Source organism: Bufo bufo, chromosome 6 (genome assembly GCF_905171765.1).
Source record: "Bufo bufo chromosome 6, aBufBuf1.1, whole genome shotgun sequence".
NCBI classification, from domain to species: Eukaryota; Metazoa; Chordata; class Amphibia; order Anura; family Bufonidae; genus Bufo; species Bufo bufo.
In genome coordinates, this window is record NC_053394.1 from 7853064 (window position 1) to 7869607 (window position 16544).

At 49.8% G+C, this 16544-nt stretch overlaps 1 protein-coding gene across 1 annotated transcript; it reads left to right on the top strand.

The window, feature by feature from the left end:
* The first annotated feature begins 343 nt into the window (after positions 1-343).
* Positions 344-15883, top strand: DCLRE1A (DNA cross-link repair 1A). The gene is made up of 10 exons (XM_040436349.1): positions 344-422; positions 3080-3434; positions 5347-6471; positions 9141-9274; positions 10256-10374; positions 12122-12265; positions 13422-13567; positions 14010-14164; positions 14400-14541; positions 14616-15883. The coding sequence occupies exons 2-10, from the start codon at positions 3089-3091 to the stop codon at positions 14771-14773; spliced, it is 2469 nt and encodes an 822-aa protein (XP_040292283.1). The 5' UTR covers positions 344-422; positions 3080-3088; the 3' UTR covers positions 14774-15883.
* The last annotated feature ends 661 nt before the right edge of the window (positions 15884-16544 follow it).

A 16544-nucleotide genomic window follows, 5' to 3' on the forward strand; every position in this document is an offset into this window, starting at 1 on the left:
CGCCTCAGCACAAACCTTTAAAATACATAGAAATTAGTAATGAAAAAATCCACATTAATACATAAATTCAGGATCATTTCTCGTAATTCATGTTTATGTGTTAAAACTAGTTCTATATTCATTGTTTTGGCGAATCTGCGGATGGGTTGATACGATTTACGTCGGAGACGTAGTTTCTCTTCCGTGACTCTTGATTCGGCACGGTTACAAAACTTTGATAAAACTATTATTGATGTTTGGTAAATTTGGAATAAAATTGGGACAAAGAAAGTACATCTTATTCAATGGACGAAAGGGTGTATTTCCAGATTTATGGTGTGATGAAATGAGAGGAAAGTGCGGCGGCGGATGTGCGGACTGGGCCGGGGGAGAATGGCCGGGAAAAGACCGAGGAGATGACTGGATCCTCGCGGCGCGGAGCGGTAATTCCCGGGGCAGGGGCCACAGGGGGAGAATTAGAACAATTATCATTAAAACCAGGGGGACATTTTTTTTCCCCCCACGATTTTTTTGTGACATTGTTTGCGCCAAAGTTGTAATTTACAGCAGTTAGAAAATTGGATTAAAAAAACAAAGTTTAATCATAGTAATCATTTTCACCATCTATGCTTGCTGTCAGTGAATAGGACATTGTTGTTTACATGCAGCAGCCAAAAAAAATAACTTAAGGCCGTGTTCACACCTGCCGTACGTAGTGACACCCAGGACCCCCCCCCCTAAGCACAGATGTGACACCCAGGACCCCCCCTCCCCCAGCACCGAGTGACACCCAAGACCCCCCCCCAGCACAGATGTCACAGACACCCAGCACAGATGTGACACCTAGGACCCCCCCCCCAGGACAGATGTGACCCCCAGGACCCCCCCCCCCCCCCCCAGCACAGATGTGACACCCAGGACCCCCCCTCCCCCAGCACCAAATGACACCCAGGACCCCCCCAGCACCGAGTGACACCCAGGACCCCCCTCCCCCAGCACAGAGTGACACCCAGGACCCCCCCCCCTCCCCCAGCACCGAGTGACACCCAGGACCCCCCCCCCCCAGCACAGATGTCACAGACACCCAGCACAGATGTGACACCTAGGACCCCCCCCCAGCACAGATGTGACACCTAGGACCCCCCCCCCCAGCACAGATGTGACCCCCAGGACCCCCCCAGCACAGATGTGACAGACACCCAGGACCCCCCTAAGCACAGATGTGACACCCAGGCCCCCCCCCCCTCCCCCAGCACCGAGTGACACCCAGGACCCCCCCCTACCCCAGCACCGAGTGACACCCAGGACCCCCCCCAGCACAGATGTCACAGACACCCAGCACAGATGTGACCCCAGGATCCCCCCACCCAGCACCGATGTGACACCCAGGACCCCCCCTAAGCACAGATGTGACACCCAGGACCGAGTGACACCCAGGACCCCCCCTACCCCAGCACCGAGTGACACCCAGGACCCCCCCCAGCACAGATGTCACAGACACCCAGCACAGATGTGACCCCAGGATCCCCCCACCCAGCACAGATGTGACCCCCCCCAGCACAGATTGACACCTAGGACCCCCCCCCAGCTCAGATGTGACCCCCCAGGACCCCCTCCCCAGCACAGATGTGACCCCCAGGACCCCCTCCCCAGCACAGATGTGACCCCCAGGTTCCCCCCCAGCACAGATGTGACCCCCAGGTTCCCCCCCAGCACAGATGTGACCCGGGCCAGGTTTACATGACGGACAGGTCATGTGGATTTTGGCGCACATTCCACATGTTGCCGCGTAGACGTCACAGATTTGAGGGTTTGGCGTTTCCGGCTCTGGGCGGACGCTAAGGCCGGTGTGGGGGGGAAACGCTGCCGAAGATCTGCAGTCAGGATGTCTGACAACCCCCCGCCGGTGCACCTGTCCCTAGAAGGCAGCGGCGGTCGCCCCAAATGCTGATTGGACCTAGATTTCTCCTCATTCCCTTGATGAAAAAACTATTAACTCTTTGAGTTCTGGCACCATTCTTACCGCGCAGCAACCCCCCACCCCCCCCTCTCCCCCCACCTGTGTACTTTTGTGCAGCGCGGGACATTGTCGGGAAAAAGAAGCACCGTCACGTCCTGACGCCGTTAAATGGTGCGACTCTGCGGCAGAAATACGAGGCGGAGCGCAGAAGTTTCCGTTCACACCTATTGGATTTGTCCGTGTCCAGTATCCGCTACTCCGTTCAGGTGCTGTGGAGAATTTCCGCGTTCATGTTACGCTGCGGCGTGTAAAATAAGTGCGCTATTTATGTCTATGGATTCTGCATGGAGAAGCCGCGGATTATTGAGTGGCCGCGGGATAAGCCTGGTGCCGATCCAGCGCAACGAAGACGACGCTCTAGACCAGGGAGGCCCAACCTGCAGCCCTCCAGCTGGTGTGAAACTACAACTCCCAGCAGGCCATGGTTGGGAATCCCTGCTCTAGATTAAATAAAACGTGTGTGAACGTAGCTTTATACGTCCCACAGCTGAGGGTTTGTTACAGCTGTATCCGCTCTTAGGCCTCATTCACACTACCGTGCCCAGTCCGGGGAACATGTCCCGTGTGTTGGCCGCGGACCCGCTGACCGCACCACAGTGTCTGATGGCGGCACTCACATCATCGTGTGCACAATGGACCCTTCATCACATAGGAACGTACTGTGTGGCAGATGCAGGCGACTTACGGGCCGCGTTTTGCCGGACTGGGCACGGTCATGAGGATCAGGCCTAAACAGCCTGAACTCCAGACTGATACACTGTAACAAACAGCAGAGAGATTTGTGCTGCTGCTGCACTTACCTGACAGAGGATTGTCTAGTCCGGGGGTCAGCTGTTGTGAAACTACAACTCCCAGCAGACACCCCTGCTCCATTGTTCTCAGAACTCCCATAGAAGCGAGTGGAGCATGCTGGAGTGTAGACTGATACACTGTAACAGCCCCTCAGCTGTCAGGTCTGTATGAGACTATTTCCTGTACTGGGCATCACCCTCTGGGTGCAGTTGATCCCCATTTGCGATTCTGCCGCTTCTCTTGCGTCGCTTTTCATCCTGAACTTTTTTTTCTTCTCATTTTCTTTAGTGAGAAGCAATGTCCGACAATGAGGATGAGATCTGGGGTTATAAATCCATCCGGAAACGCAGAGATCGGAACGCGGAGGAAGCAGGATGTCAGGAACAGGCGAGAAAATCCCGGGATAGTAAGAAGAGAAGTGCACAAAGGAAGACGAACCAGGTCCGGGCCCCCACTGCCCCCCAACTGTCCACACCGAAAAGAAACCAAGCTGAAACCGCGAACACCCCGAGCCCCGTCACCCCTCAAAACAGGAACAGCGGCCATTGCCCCAGCTGCCAGATGCCGTTCTCCATATTACTGGTGCAGACACCGCGATGGCACGTGAGCGAATGCTTGGACGCACCGCCAACCGCACAGACAGGTACAGCAGCCACCCTTTCCCATATTAACTCTAGGGGGTGCGACCAAAAAATCTCAGCCCTAGACAAAGCCAAGAATCGGTTCACACTGGGAAATAGTTTTCTGACAGATCGCGCGATTCTGCCTGTAAAGGGCCGTGAAATCTTCACGTCAGTGTAAACAGAGCCCGGGAGGGGTTTCTGCATGTCCATGGGATGTTTTGTCCCTTGTGCCGGACCTTTAGAAATGCTCTGATGTCTGTCCTCCTGGCAGCGAGCTCCTGGGTGGGTCAGTCCGCTGTCAGGACACTGCCGGCTGCCCCTCAGCTTCGCCTTCTCGGATGCCTACAGGGGTTTGCCTGGACTTACTTTTTGGCACCTCCTGGAAATTTTACGCTTTACAAAAAGTCTCATGCGTATTACTATGCGCTGGATCAGCGCAGCTTGTGGAGCCTTTTCAGTCCCATTAGGCTAGGTCTACACGACGACATTTGTCGCGCAACATTTTGTTGCACTAATGTCGCGCGACAATTTTTATAATGGCAGTCTATGGTGTCGCACTGCAACATGCAACATGCTGCGACGCAACAGAGATGGATTTTTCTGCGACTGTTGCGTCGCAGTTGCAGCATGTCGCATGTTGCAGTGCGACACCATAGACTGCCATTATAAAAATTGTCGCGCGACATTGGTGCAACAAAATGTTGCGCGACAAATGTCGTCGTGTAGACCTAGCCTTAATCCTGGCATCGGTGGCAGAAACTGAGGAGGCCTCACAGACTGCGCTGATAAAGCGCTCTAGGCCACCGTGGGAATGTCCGGCGTCCGCTGTAACCGCCGGCATCAGAGTAAGGGCTCCCTCTGCCACCATTAGGGGCCTAACAGGAGTGTCTATTAGACCGCGCAGCAGGCGCAGTGCTAGGCTAAAAGGCATCGCTATACAAGACGCACCAGTTCATTATAAAAGTGGGGCTTAAAAATAATAGTTCTACGTTGATAAAATTTAAAAAAACAAAAACCATTTTCCCATAAAAAAATAATCTCACCGTGTTTGCTGCAACCTGTGTAATAAAGTTAACATATTAGTAAAACTGCCCGGTTAACAGCCTAAGAAAGAACAGCAAATACAGTTAATTTTTTTCCGATTGACCCCATCCTAAAATATAATATAAGTTAAATCAATAAATTTCATGTACCCCCCAAAAATAGGTACCAATAAAACATACACCCCGCAGTAAACAAGCCCCATAAGGGACTACGTTCTGGATCATGGAATGTGGCGAAATAACGAGACGCGCTATTATTGTGCAAAAGTAGTAAAACAAAAACAAAAAAAAAAACCATAAAACTATCCATATTTGGTATCGCTGTGATCTACTGACCTCCAGAATAAAGGGAACACACTAGTTATGCCGCACAGTGAACGCTGTAGATTTGAAAGTACAAAAAAAATGGTAGAACTGCTTTTATATCCGTTACCACCCCAAAAAAGTAATAAAAAGTTAATAAGTTATATCTACCCCAAAATGGTGACACTAAAAACACAGCAGCTGAGCGTCTTATGTTCTCAGTCTGTGAAAATACTCCTCATAAATACTGAGAGGAGGGTTATTACTCTGTGCCTTGTACCTTCCCCCGATGATCATCTGACTGAAGAATAGGGCGTCAGTATGAACGCCGTGAGTCCGGCCGGTGTCGGAAGCGGTCTGGGTGGCTGCTTAGTAACAGTCTACGTGCTGAACTGGTGACAACTGTGATCTCCATTTTCCCTGGTGATCTGTGGTTGTCACTGAGCGATCCTTCCCATAGGGGCCTATTCTAATAAAAAAAAATGTTAGTTTTTTTTTTTTTTGGGGGTGGGGTGCACAGGAGCGCATTAGGCCTAGATTTGGGGGTAACACATTGCTGCTCCTGATTTCTCTGGTATTTTTGCAGAATGTCCGGACGGTGCGCGCTGCCGCTCGACTCTCCCGTCTCACTACAAGCGATTCTCCCATTTCCTTCTGGCACAGAGCCGGGCCCTGGATCTGCCCCCGCTTTCTCCACCTCGTACCCCAGATCCTGCTTTACTTATTTTCAGCGGTTTGAGTCCAGCAAAATCCAACACCTCAACCAGTAAGAAGAACACAAAGCTGAAGTCGCCCAAGTCGCAGTCCCCCGCCAGCTCCCAGGAGTCGGTGAGGAGGACGCCGCTGGAGGTCTGGCTCTCCTCACCATCCAAAGCCTCTCAGGACTCCTTATCCCAAGAAACCTCCATCCAGGTCACTGCCGCTAAGAGTCCCCCTCTGCCCCAGCAAGACGAAGACAAGTGTGACAGGACCATCTCCTTTTCTCCACTGGTCAGTGGTGAGGAGCTGTTCAGTGAAGAGGAGGGCGACCTGACAATCCCAGGAAGGTCACCCCATCCCAGAAGGTCACCTCCACATAAGAATGAAGCAGTAGAAACCCCCTCTCCGTGCAATATTAGCAGTGGCGGCACCTGTGAGTGGACTCGGCCCGGAGGAGAAGAGCTGCTGCTGGGTGCTGATTATTGGTCTGGGTGCGGCACCGCTGCCTCAGATATCCATGACCACGGCCCCAATAATCGGCTCCTTCTACCTCATATTAAGACAGAAGGAGACGCAGCCTCATCCCTCCATGTGTTGCTCCCCCACCTGCAGCACCCAGTAAAGGCTGAGCGGCCTGCAGCACATCTCCAGGAAGGACTGTCACAGGCCTCTCAGGCGATGACATCCTCGGCCAAAGCCATGAAGCAAATGGACATTGGGGTTTTCTTTGGGTTAAAACCTAAAGCATTGACCAAAAAGACTGAGGAACAGGTGCCTTTAAAAACCCAGACGTCCATTGCCGTGTCCTCGCAGAACGTGAGACCAGCCCAGAAGAGGAAGGCAACTGGTTCTCTTGGCGATTACGGTGGAGTTGTGGAAAATGTTAGTGGGGTCCCAGTGCCGGCGGCTTCAGGAACCCAGAGAAGAGGTGGAAAGAGGTTTAGGCAGAACACTACCACCGAGGAGGGGGGGAGGGGGAAGAAGCAGTGCCCCTTCTACAAGAAGATCCCAGGTCAGTGTCTCCGCTCACCCTGTGGTGCTGCGTCTATTATTATTATATTTTATAATTTTTTTTGCTGTAGGTTTTACTAGGGGTGTATTTACATGAGAACTGCACATACTGTCCCTGCGGTGTGTGAATAGAGCTGATAGGTTCAAAGTAAAAAAAAACTAAAAACTGCATGTTCCGGATTTTGCCTTCGTTGACACCTGCTGGTTTTTGCTGTTTGCCCTTTACGTTGTGTTCTGTTATACATACTATGCAGTAACATTCCTCTTAGGCCGAAGCCTACAGTAATACACTATACGAGTGTCTTACTGTACAGCAGCGGCGGCATGAAGCGCACGGCGTCATAGCAACCAATGACGCCGTGCGCTCCTGCTCTGAACAGGAATCCAGCCCGGCATACCACGGACCGCTCCCGGCTGCGGAACACGGCCGTGTGCATTCGGCCTTATGTGTCGAGTTGGGATGAGCGAACTTGTTTTTCAAGTTCGTGGTACAAGGTTTGGGTTTTCTAAGAATTCCATTATGGATTCCGCTACCACAGGCCATAACGGAATTCTACGACGGCGTGCACCACGGAAGCCTAGAAGAGGCATTCCATACTTCATTCCTTCATAATAGTAGTCTATGCTGGCCATACGGAATGCCTCTTATAGGTTTCTGTGGTGCACGCCGCCATAGAATTCCGTTATGGTCCGTGGTAACATAATCCATAACTGGATTCTTAGTTGATCTGAACCTGTACGCCGAACTGGAAAACACAAGTCGCCCAACACTAGAATCATCTGCCTCTAGACCAGAAGCAAGGGGCTGAGCGGACAGGGAATTCCTCTGGTTAAGGCCTCATGCACACGACAGTGCCGCGTTTTGCAGTCCACTAATTGCGGATCTGCAAAACACGGATGCCGCCCATATGCGTTCCACAATTTGCAGAACGGGTTACCAATAATAGAAATACCTGTTGTTGTCTTGCAAAACGGACAAGAATAGGACATGTTCTATTTTTTTTGTTGGGGCCATGGAACAGAGCAATGGATGCGGACAGTGAATGGGTCGGCATCTGAGCCGTGTGAAAAACGCATCATGCTCTATATTCTGCGTTTTTCACACAGCCCTGGCCCCATAGAAGTGAATGGGGCTTCAGTAAAAAACGCATGGTTTCGGGAACCAAGTCCGCATGCGATGCGTTTTTCACTGATGGTTGCCAAGAGATGTTGTTTGTGAAAAACGCATCAAAACGCATTGCACCCGCACAGACTAAACGGACTGAACTTGCTTGCAAAATGGTGCGAGTTTCACTGAACGCATCTGGAGCCGATCTGTATCGTTCGTGTGAAAGAGACCTTAAGCTCGCCGTCTTTTTAAGGCCTCATGCACGCGGCTGTTGCTGTATTGCGGCCCGCATACAGTGGGTCTGCAATACACGGGCACCGGCTGTGTGCACCCCGCATCACGGGTGCGGAACAAAAGCACGGATCGGAAGCACTACGGAGAGCTTCCGTGGTGTTTCTGTCCATGTCTCCGCACCGCAAAAAAATAGAGCATTCTATTTTTTTGCGGTGCAGACGGATCATATACCCATTCAAGTTGAATAGGTCTCGATCCGTCCTGGCCGTCGCCTGGATGTTGCCCGTGAATTTGCGGTCCCCAATGCACGGAATGGCTGCACAACGGTCGTGTGCATGAGGCCTAAGGAGTAAAAAAAAGTCTGGAGCACTTGAAAACCTCTGTCTTTAAATAATCCCTTAATAAATCAGCTTAATCGTATTTGGTTAAGTCTGACCTCTAGTGGTCGTTTTCTTGTAAGACGGGTTCATATTCACCAAGACTGGTCTCATTGGTTTGCGCATGGAAAAAAAACCGCACAAATGACCAGAGGAAAAAAGTTACAGCTGTCGGTGCAAAAAATTGTGCAAGTTCCCTCTTAAAACAGACGGGGGAAAAATCCAGGAATTGGGGAATAAATAAGGGCTCATGCACACGACCGTATGTATTTTGCGGTGCGCAAAAAAAACAGATCCACAACAAATACAGATGACGTCCGTGTGCGTTCCGTTTTTTGCTGAATGGAACAGCTGGCCCCTAATAGAACATCCTATCCTTGTCTTTAATGTGGACAATAATAGGACATGATCTAATTTTTTGCGGAACGGAAATATGGAAACGGAATGCACAGAGTAACTTCCATGTTTGTTTTTTTTTTTTTTTTTGTGGACCCATTGAAATGGTTCTGTATATGGTTCACAAAAAAAACCCTGAACGGATATGGAAAGAAAATCCGTTTGTGTGCATGAGGCCCAAGGCTCCTAATTAAGGTGCAAAATCAGTGGGTAAATGAGACTTAAAGATAGACCGTCTGAGACGTGTTTTTTACTCCTGAAAACAGGCGCAGGGACTGTAGTAAATGTGCCTGAAAGTGTCTTTTCTTGAGATCAGCGGAAAGGCTTTTTAGGTGCAGGCCCGGAGATCCCCTTTAAGGCCGTGGCTTCCCACCCATGATTACAGCCAAGCACTCGGATGGCCAATTAGCATTTCACGCAACCTCCATTTTCTGCCCCCGGCCGTGACAAAGGTTTAGTTCTGATGATGATCCGGACCTAACGTTTGGTAGATAAGCGTTCTCAGATCCCATAGTTCTCTGTACTAATGCTGATTTCCCTCTGGTCGTCCTATAGGCACCGGTTTTACAGTGGACGCGTTCCAGTACGGTGAAATAGAAGGCTGCTCTGCGTATTTCCTCACCCACTTTCACTCGGATCACTATGGCGGTCTCACCAAGAAATTCCGCTTTCCAATTTATTGCAGCAAGGTACAAACAAGGCGCTTCTGTTCATTCTGATATTTTAACTGGTAGTGACCACCAATGCCCCTAGTCTGAGCGCTGCACGAGTCTCCTGTGGAGAGCAGGGCCTTGGCTCTCATGGCCCGGACAGGCAGAAGCATTAGTCTAGCCCTTAGATGCTGCAGTCAATAGCGACCGCTGCGTCTAAGTGGCTTAGAGGGAGGGAGTTCCCTCTGTCTCCCATCTGTAGCCCACAAATGAGATGGCAGGTGCTGATGTCTTGACATGGCCCCAGGCCTGCAGAGTATCCCCATCAAGCAGGAGCCGCTCAGCTACTCCTGCATAGTAGCGGGCACTGAGGGGTTAAAGGACCTGCCCGCTGTAACTAAAGCTTAATCAGATTACAATGAACAGTCTCTCGCCCAGCGGTTCCAGTTTCTTGCCATATTAAGGCGTCATTCACACTACTGAAAAAAGGTCCTAAAAACAGACACCATTTTAGCTTTTTGTGGCCATTTTTGCATCAATTTTCTGTCCGTTTTTAGCTGCCTTTAAAAGTGGATGATTTTCATTGTGGCCCCCAGCATTCGTAGTGGCCCCCAGCCTTATCCCGTCCGTTTTTCCCCAGTGCACCTGTTTCTCACGGCTGTTAGACGGGTGCACTCCTGTCCCATTGATTTTCACTGGGATCAGTCTTGCTGTGAAAACAGCCAAAAATAAGACGTGTGAATAGCCCCATAGACTGCGATGGTTGTGTAGACCTAGTCTACAGGTCTCTGCTTTCTGTCAGTGAATAGATGCGCTCTGTCCTGCTTGTTACAGTGTTCCAGCGCAGAGATCTTGGGAACACCGAGCCTGTTGTGAAGCTGCAGAACTGCCCGTGATTAGGAGCCTGTTCACGTCATACTTGGACCGTGCAGTTGTGCGCCTTTCATGCGTGTGTCATACATGCAGTTGTGCGCCTTTCATGCGTGTGTCATACATGCAGTCTCTGCTCTTGTCTTTCAGATCACGGGGAACCTGGTGCAGAGTAAGCTGCGAGTAGAGAAGGAGTTCATTACCTGCCTGCCCATGTACATGGAGTGCACCGTGGACGGCGTCAAGGTGGTGCTGCTGGACGCCAACCAGTACGTATCCGCTCTTTTCGCGTTCAGGGGGTTGAACCTTTTTTAGTCAGATTGTAATAAGACACCATTTTCAATAGATCTTCTTAGGCCTCTTTCACACGGGCGTTGCGGGAAAAGGTGCGGGTGCGTTACGGGAACACCCGCGATTTTTCCGCGCGAGTGCAAAACATTGTAATGCGTTTCGCACTCGCGTGAGAAAAATTGCGCGTGTTTGGTACCCGAACTTCTTCACAGAAATTCGGGCTTGGGATCGGTGTTCTGTAGATTGTATTATTTATTAATAATAGCATTCTGAATACAGAATACATAGTACAATAGCGCTGGAGGGGTTAAATTTTTTTTTTTTACTCACCTTAGTCCACTTGATCGCGCTGCCCGGCATCTCCTTCTGTCTCCTTTGCTGAACAGGACCTGTGGTGAGCATTAATTACAGGTAAAGGACCTGTGGTGACGTCACTCCGGTCATCACATGATCCATCACCATGGTAAAAGATCATGTGATGGATCATGTGATGACCGGAGTGACGTCACCACAGGTCCTGTTCCTGTAATGAATGCTCACCACAGGTCCTGTTCAGTAAAGGAGACAGAAGGAGATGCCGGGCAGCGCGATCAAGTGGATTAAGGTGAGTTAAATTATTTTAAAAATTTTTTAACCCCTCCAGCGCTGTTTTACTATGCATTCTGTATTCAGAATGCTATTATTTTCCCTTATAACCATGTTATAAGGGAAAATAATAATGATCGGGTCTCCATCCCGATCGTCTCCTAGCAACCGTGCGTGAAAATCGCACCGCATCCGCACTTGCTTGCGATTTTCACGCGGCCCCATTCACTGCTATGGTGCCTGCGTTGCGTGAAAAACGCAGAATATAGAGCATGCTGCGATTTTCACGCAACGCACAAGTGATGCGTGAAAATCACCGCTCATGTGAACAGCCCCATAGAAATGAATGGGTCGGTATTCAGTGCGGGTGCAATGCGTTCACCTCACGCATCGCATCCGCGCGGAATACTCGCCCGTGTGAAAGGGGCCTTACAGTCAGTGAATAGGAACATTCTTTGTCGGGAGGCTGAAATCCTGTCCTGACTTACTGCTCACAGCTGGAGGTTTGTTACAGTTGTATCCAGTCTAGACAATCCTATGTGATGGACACAGCCTGGCCTCCAGACTGATACATGTTACCTGCACTGATACATTGTGACAGATCTGTGCTGCTAATAATTGACTTCAGATGATTGTGTAGACCGGATACAATTGCAGCATACCCTCAGCTGTGAGAAGTATTCTTGACATTACAGCATAGGATCCTATACAGATTATGGGGCACAGTTAGGGCTCTTTCACACGAGTGGATCCCGTGGGTGGAATCCGCTGTGTGACAGAGAGCCAAGCCCCGTCCCGGACATGGTGGATAACGCTCCGCGCCTCTGTGACACGGTGACCACTTTATCTCGCTGTGATTATGTAGTAAAAAGATGAGAGAGGCGCAGAGCGTTATCAGCCATGTGACTGCTCCGTGTCTCTGCTGTCCGGAGCGGGGCTTGGCTCTCTTTCACGCAGCGGATTAACCGCACGGCATCCGCTCGTGTGAAAGAGCCCTTACTGTATTCCGGCATGTTATGGAGAGCGTGCAGCACTGAGCACAGGAGAGAAACGCAGGCGGCAGCTCATAGCGGGATAGACCCCTGCTTTTCGCGCTTTTCTTCGCTTGGCTCATGTTTAACCTTTGCTGTCACCTTTTAGCTGCCCCGGGGCGGTTCTGCTGCTCTTCATCCTCCCCAATGGGACCTCGATATTACACACAGGAGACTTCCGCGCAGAGCCCTCAATGGAGAGGTATCCAGCGCTGCTTGGCCGTAAGATCCACACCCTGTACCTGGACACCACGTAAGATCATTGGCCTGAGAGACCCCCCCCCCACCTCCCAAATAATATACTGGCTGTAGGCGGGGGAGGGGGGGCAGAAAACTCCTCATGTATGTGCACAGTGACTGCACCAGCAGAATAGGGAGTGCAGCTCTGGAGTATAGTACAGGATGTAACTCAGGATCAGTAATGTATGTACACAGTGACTCCGCCAGCAGAATCGTGAGTGCAGCTCTGGAGTATAATACAGGATGTAACTCAGGATCAGTACAGGATAAGTAAGGTATGTACACAGTGACTGCACCAGCAGAATAGTGAGTGCAGCTCTGGAGTATAATACAGGATAAAACCCAGGATCAGTACAGGATAAGTAATGTATGTACACAGTGACTGCACCAGCAGAATAGTGAGTGCAGCTCTGGAGGATAATATAGGATGTAACTCAGGATCAGTACAGGATAAGTAATGTATGTACACAGTGACTGCACCAGCAGAATAGTGAGTGCAGCTCTGGAGTATAATACAGGATGTAACTCAGGATCAGTACAGGATAAGTAATGTATGTACACAGTGACTGCACCAGCAGAATAGTGAGTGCAGCTCTGGAGTACAATACAGGATGTAACTCAGGATCAGTACAGGATAAGTAATGTATGTACACAGTAACTGCACCAGCAGAATAGTGAGTGCAGCTCTGGAGTATAATACAGGATGTAACTCAGGGTCAGTATAGGATAAGTAATGTATGTACACAGTGACTGCACCAGCAGAATAGTGAGTGCAGCTCTGGAGTATAATACAGGATGTAACTCAGGATAAGTACAGGATAAGTAATGTATGTACTCAGTGACTGCACCAGCAGAATAGTGAGTGCAGCTCTGGAGTATAATACAGGATGTAACTCAGGATCAGTACAGGATAAGTAATGTATGTACACAGTGACTGCACCAGCAGAATAGTGAGTGCAGCTCTGGAGTATAATACAGGATGTAACTCAGGATCAGTACAGGATAAGTAATGTATGTACACAGTGACTGCACCAGCAGAATAGTGAGTGCAGCTCTGGAGTATAATACAGGAATGTGTACAGAACACATAATCGCTGCAGGTGGATCTATGTGATATTCTTGCTCTCCCGGCTTTCTTTACACCGTCGGCTGTGTATTTTCTCTTGCAGGTACTGCAGTCCGGAGTACACCTTCCCCCCGCAGCAGGAAGCGGTGCAGTTTGCTGTGAATGCTGCGTTTGAGATGATGACTCTACATCCGCGAACGTTGGTGGTTTGCGGCACATACTCTGTAGGAAAGGAGAGAGTGTTCTTGGGTAATTGTTTCGGGTTAAAGCATATGTTCATCTTGCGTTATTTTACAAATCCTATATAAAGTGGACCCCTCCCCCTAATATGGCCTCATACATACAAGCAGCATGTCTCACTGCTGCCTCTATGGTGCAGGAGCGGATCCCTGCCGGGGACACTTGTGCAGCAGAACCTGTGACCGGCAGCAGCTGACGAACCATAGCTCGGACTATGGGGCCACCTCCTCTGCTCGCCCTCCTCACTCCAGACTCTGCTTCTAGTCCTCTATCCCTTCATCAGGAGACTGCTGGATGGTGTGCTTCATTTATCTGTATCGTACACCCCCCTTACAGGTCTTCCAGTTATAATGGGGGAGGGGTGTATGTACACAGGATCGGTACAGTAGATGAATTATGTAAACTGCGAAAATACCGCCGTTCATTGTGTTTATTTGCCACTTGTTTGCAGCGATCGCTGATGTTTTGGGCTGTAAGGTTTGCATGTCCCAAGACAAATATAAAACCATGCAGTGTCTGGAGTCCGATGAGATCCGTGCACTGGTGACCACAGACTGGCACAGCACCGCGCTGCACGTCCTCCCCATGATGCAGGTTAATTTTAAGGTAAGGTGTCGGGGATTTATCCTCCGCTGTACGGATGGCGTTCCTCGATGGCAACGCTGCCTTTTCTGCAAAATGCTGTTCAGGAATCTGGGGAAACCAGAAGAGCCAACCCTTTTGGAGGCTGCAGTGGTGGCCATGTTGGTTTTTCTTGTAGTTACACTTTACCTTGCACATAATACCTTGGTGAATGACCCCCATTGTGTTACCTAGGTATATGCGTCATGTCTTCTTGCAGGGTCTGAACGCCCACCTCAACAAGTTCTCTGGAAGATACGACCGCATCTTGGCCTTCAAGCCGACGGGATGGACGTATTCTGCGGGCTGCGGTTCAGTGGCCGATATCCGGCCGGACATTCGAGGAAAAGTGACCCTCTATGGTATGTGTCGTGCCTGTGGTGGGTCTGTCTCTGTCCTGGTTCTGCTGTCTCTGATCTTCTGCTTCTCGTCTCAGGGATCCCCTACAGCGAACACAGCAGCTTCTCCGAGATGAAGAGATTTGTGCAGTTTATAAAACCTCAGAAAATCATCCCGACCGTCAATATGGGGAACTGGAAATCCCGCACGACCATGGAGAAGTACTTTGCTGAATGGCTCTCGGGGTCTCGATGAGGAAAGCTTCCGTAACGTCTTCTATGAATGTACCCGCACTTTACTGACCCGACTGCGCAGAGACTTTATGACGTGGACACGTGAACTACAGGGGGTCTCCGGGGTTATGGAACTAAATCTCTGTGTGATGGGAAGTTCTGCAGCTTTCTAATGGGCTCAGAGCTTCAGATCTCTAAGAGCTCTGCTTGCTGTTAATGAATGTCAGCATTGTGAAAATCGGAGGATTTTATAAACTGGATGCTATTGTAACAAACCCCCAGCTGTGAATGCATTTGGGTATGTGCAGGTTTTCCACCTCTGGATGCAAATAGTGGAGATTTATTAATGTTGCCCTTTAAATGAGATGGGCAGAGGCACCCCCATTGCCCCCCTTCCCCCCACCCGCATGGGTGTGGGAACCTCTTTCTTCCTCTGCGTGAAATTCGCACGTTTTTGGGGTGGTATATATTGGGGTCACATGCTTAATTTTCTTCCTATAGTGACATCTATGGTTAAACGCCTGAAAAACCGGCACCCTCGGATCATCGTGTTTTATGCGGCATTAATAATTTCCTATTGGCCAGCATGAAGGTGCGCAGCCGCTGTGATGTCGCTTCTTGGCTGGTTTACTTTTTGTCACGTTCTACTTGTTAAATTTGAAAAGTTCCCTTTCACTGACTGCAAGCAGAACTCTTATAACTTGTAAGGGCCAGAAGGCATATTAGAAAATTGCAGGACTTCTTGTTATACGGGGATTGAGGTCTTATGTTTTTTTTATAAATGTCGATCATACAGAAAAATTTGTTCTCCATAAGTCAACACCTCGGGCCGAGCAGCAGTGACTAAAGGGACGGCCGCATCATGGACCCCGCTGTGGTTACCCCAGTGTAGCGCTGTCTTACCATCCTCCACTAGGTGGCGCTGCTGCTTCCACAGACGGGCCCCGGCTGAATCATGTGTTCTCCACACTATGTATTACAGCAGGTGACGGCCTCGCTTCTTCTGGTCTTACAGCGTAGGATCCACCACGACTGCTCAATGTTAATAATAATATTATATGTATTATCTAATGTAAACGTGTAACTATCTAATTAAATAAAGCTCTAATGAGATCATGTGGGGTTTTAATAAAAAATGGTTTTGTGTTTTTTTTGGTCATGTAACATTCATTAGACGTCAACATCTCCGACATTCTTGGAATAAGGGCTCATGCACACCGCAGTTGCCCAGCTCCGCGAACAGTGGGTCAATAATACACGGGCACCAGCCGTGTGCCCCATGGATGCTGACCCATTCACTTGAATGGGTCTGCAATCCGGGAGATGTGGGGAACGGAGGCACAGATTGGAAGCACTACGGAGTGCCTCTGTGGGGTTTCTGTCCGTGCCTCCGCACCGCAAAAAAGTAGTGCATGCGCTGCTTTTATTTGCTGTGTGGACAGTTGAATGCAAGTGAATGGGTCCGCGGACCGCAATTTGCGGCCAACACACAGCCATGTGTATGAGCCCTTGGGCTGCTTTCACACGGTCAGTGTTTGGTCTCAGTGATCCTACGCCAAAACCAGGTGCGGATCTTTCTATAATACCTCATTGCTTTATAGGCTCCACTCCTGGTTTTGGATCACAATAACTGATGGAAATCACTGACCAAACACTGACTGTGAAAGCAGCCTAATGCTGCTCTGTATACATCACTCCAACTCCCGGAGACTGTTAGATAAGATTTTGTTACCTACAGCCACCACTAGAGGGAGCTCACTACATACAGATGATACAGCCACCACTAGAGGGAG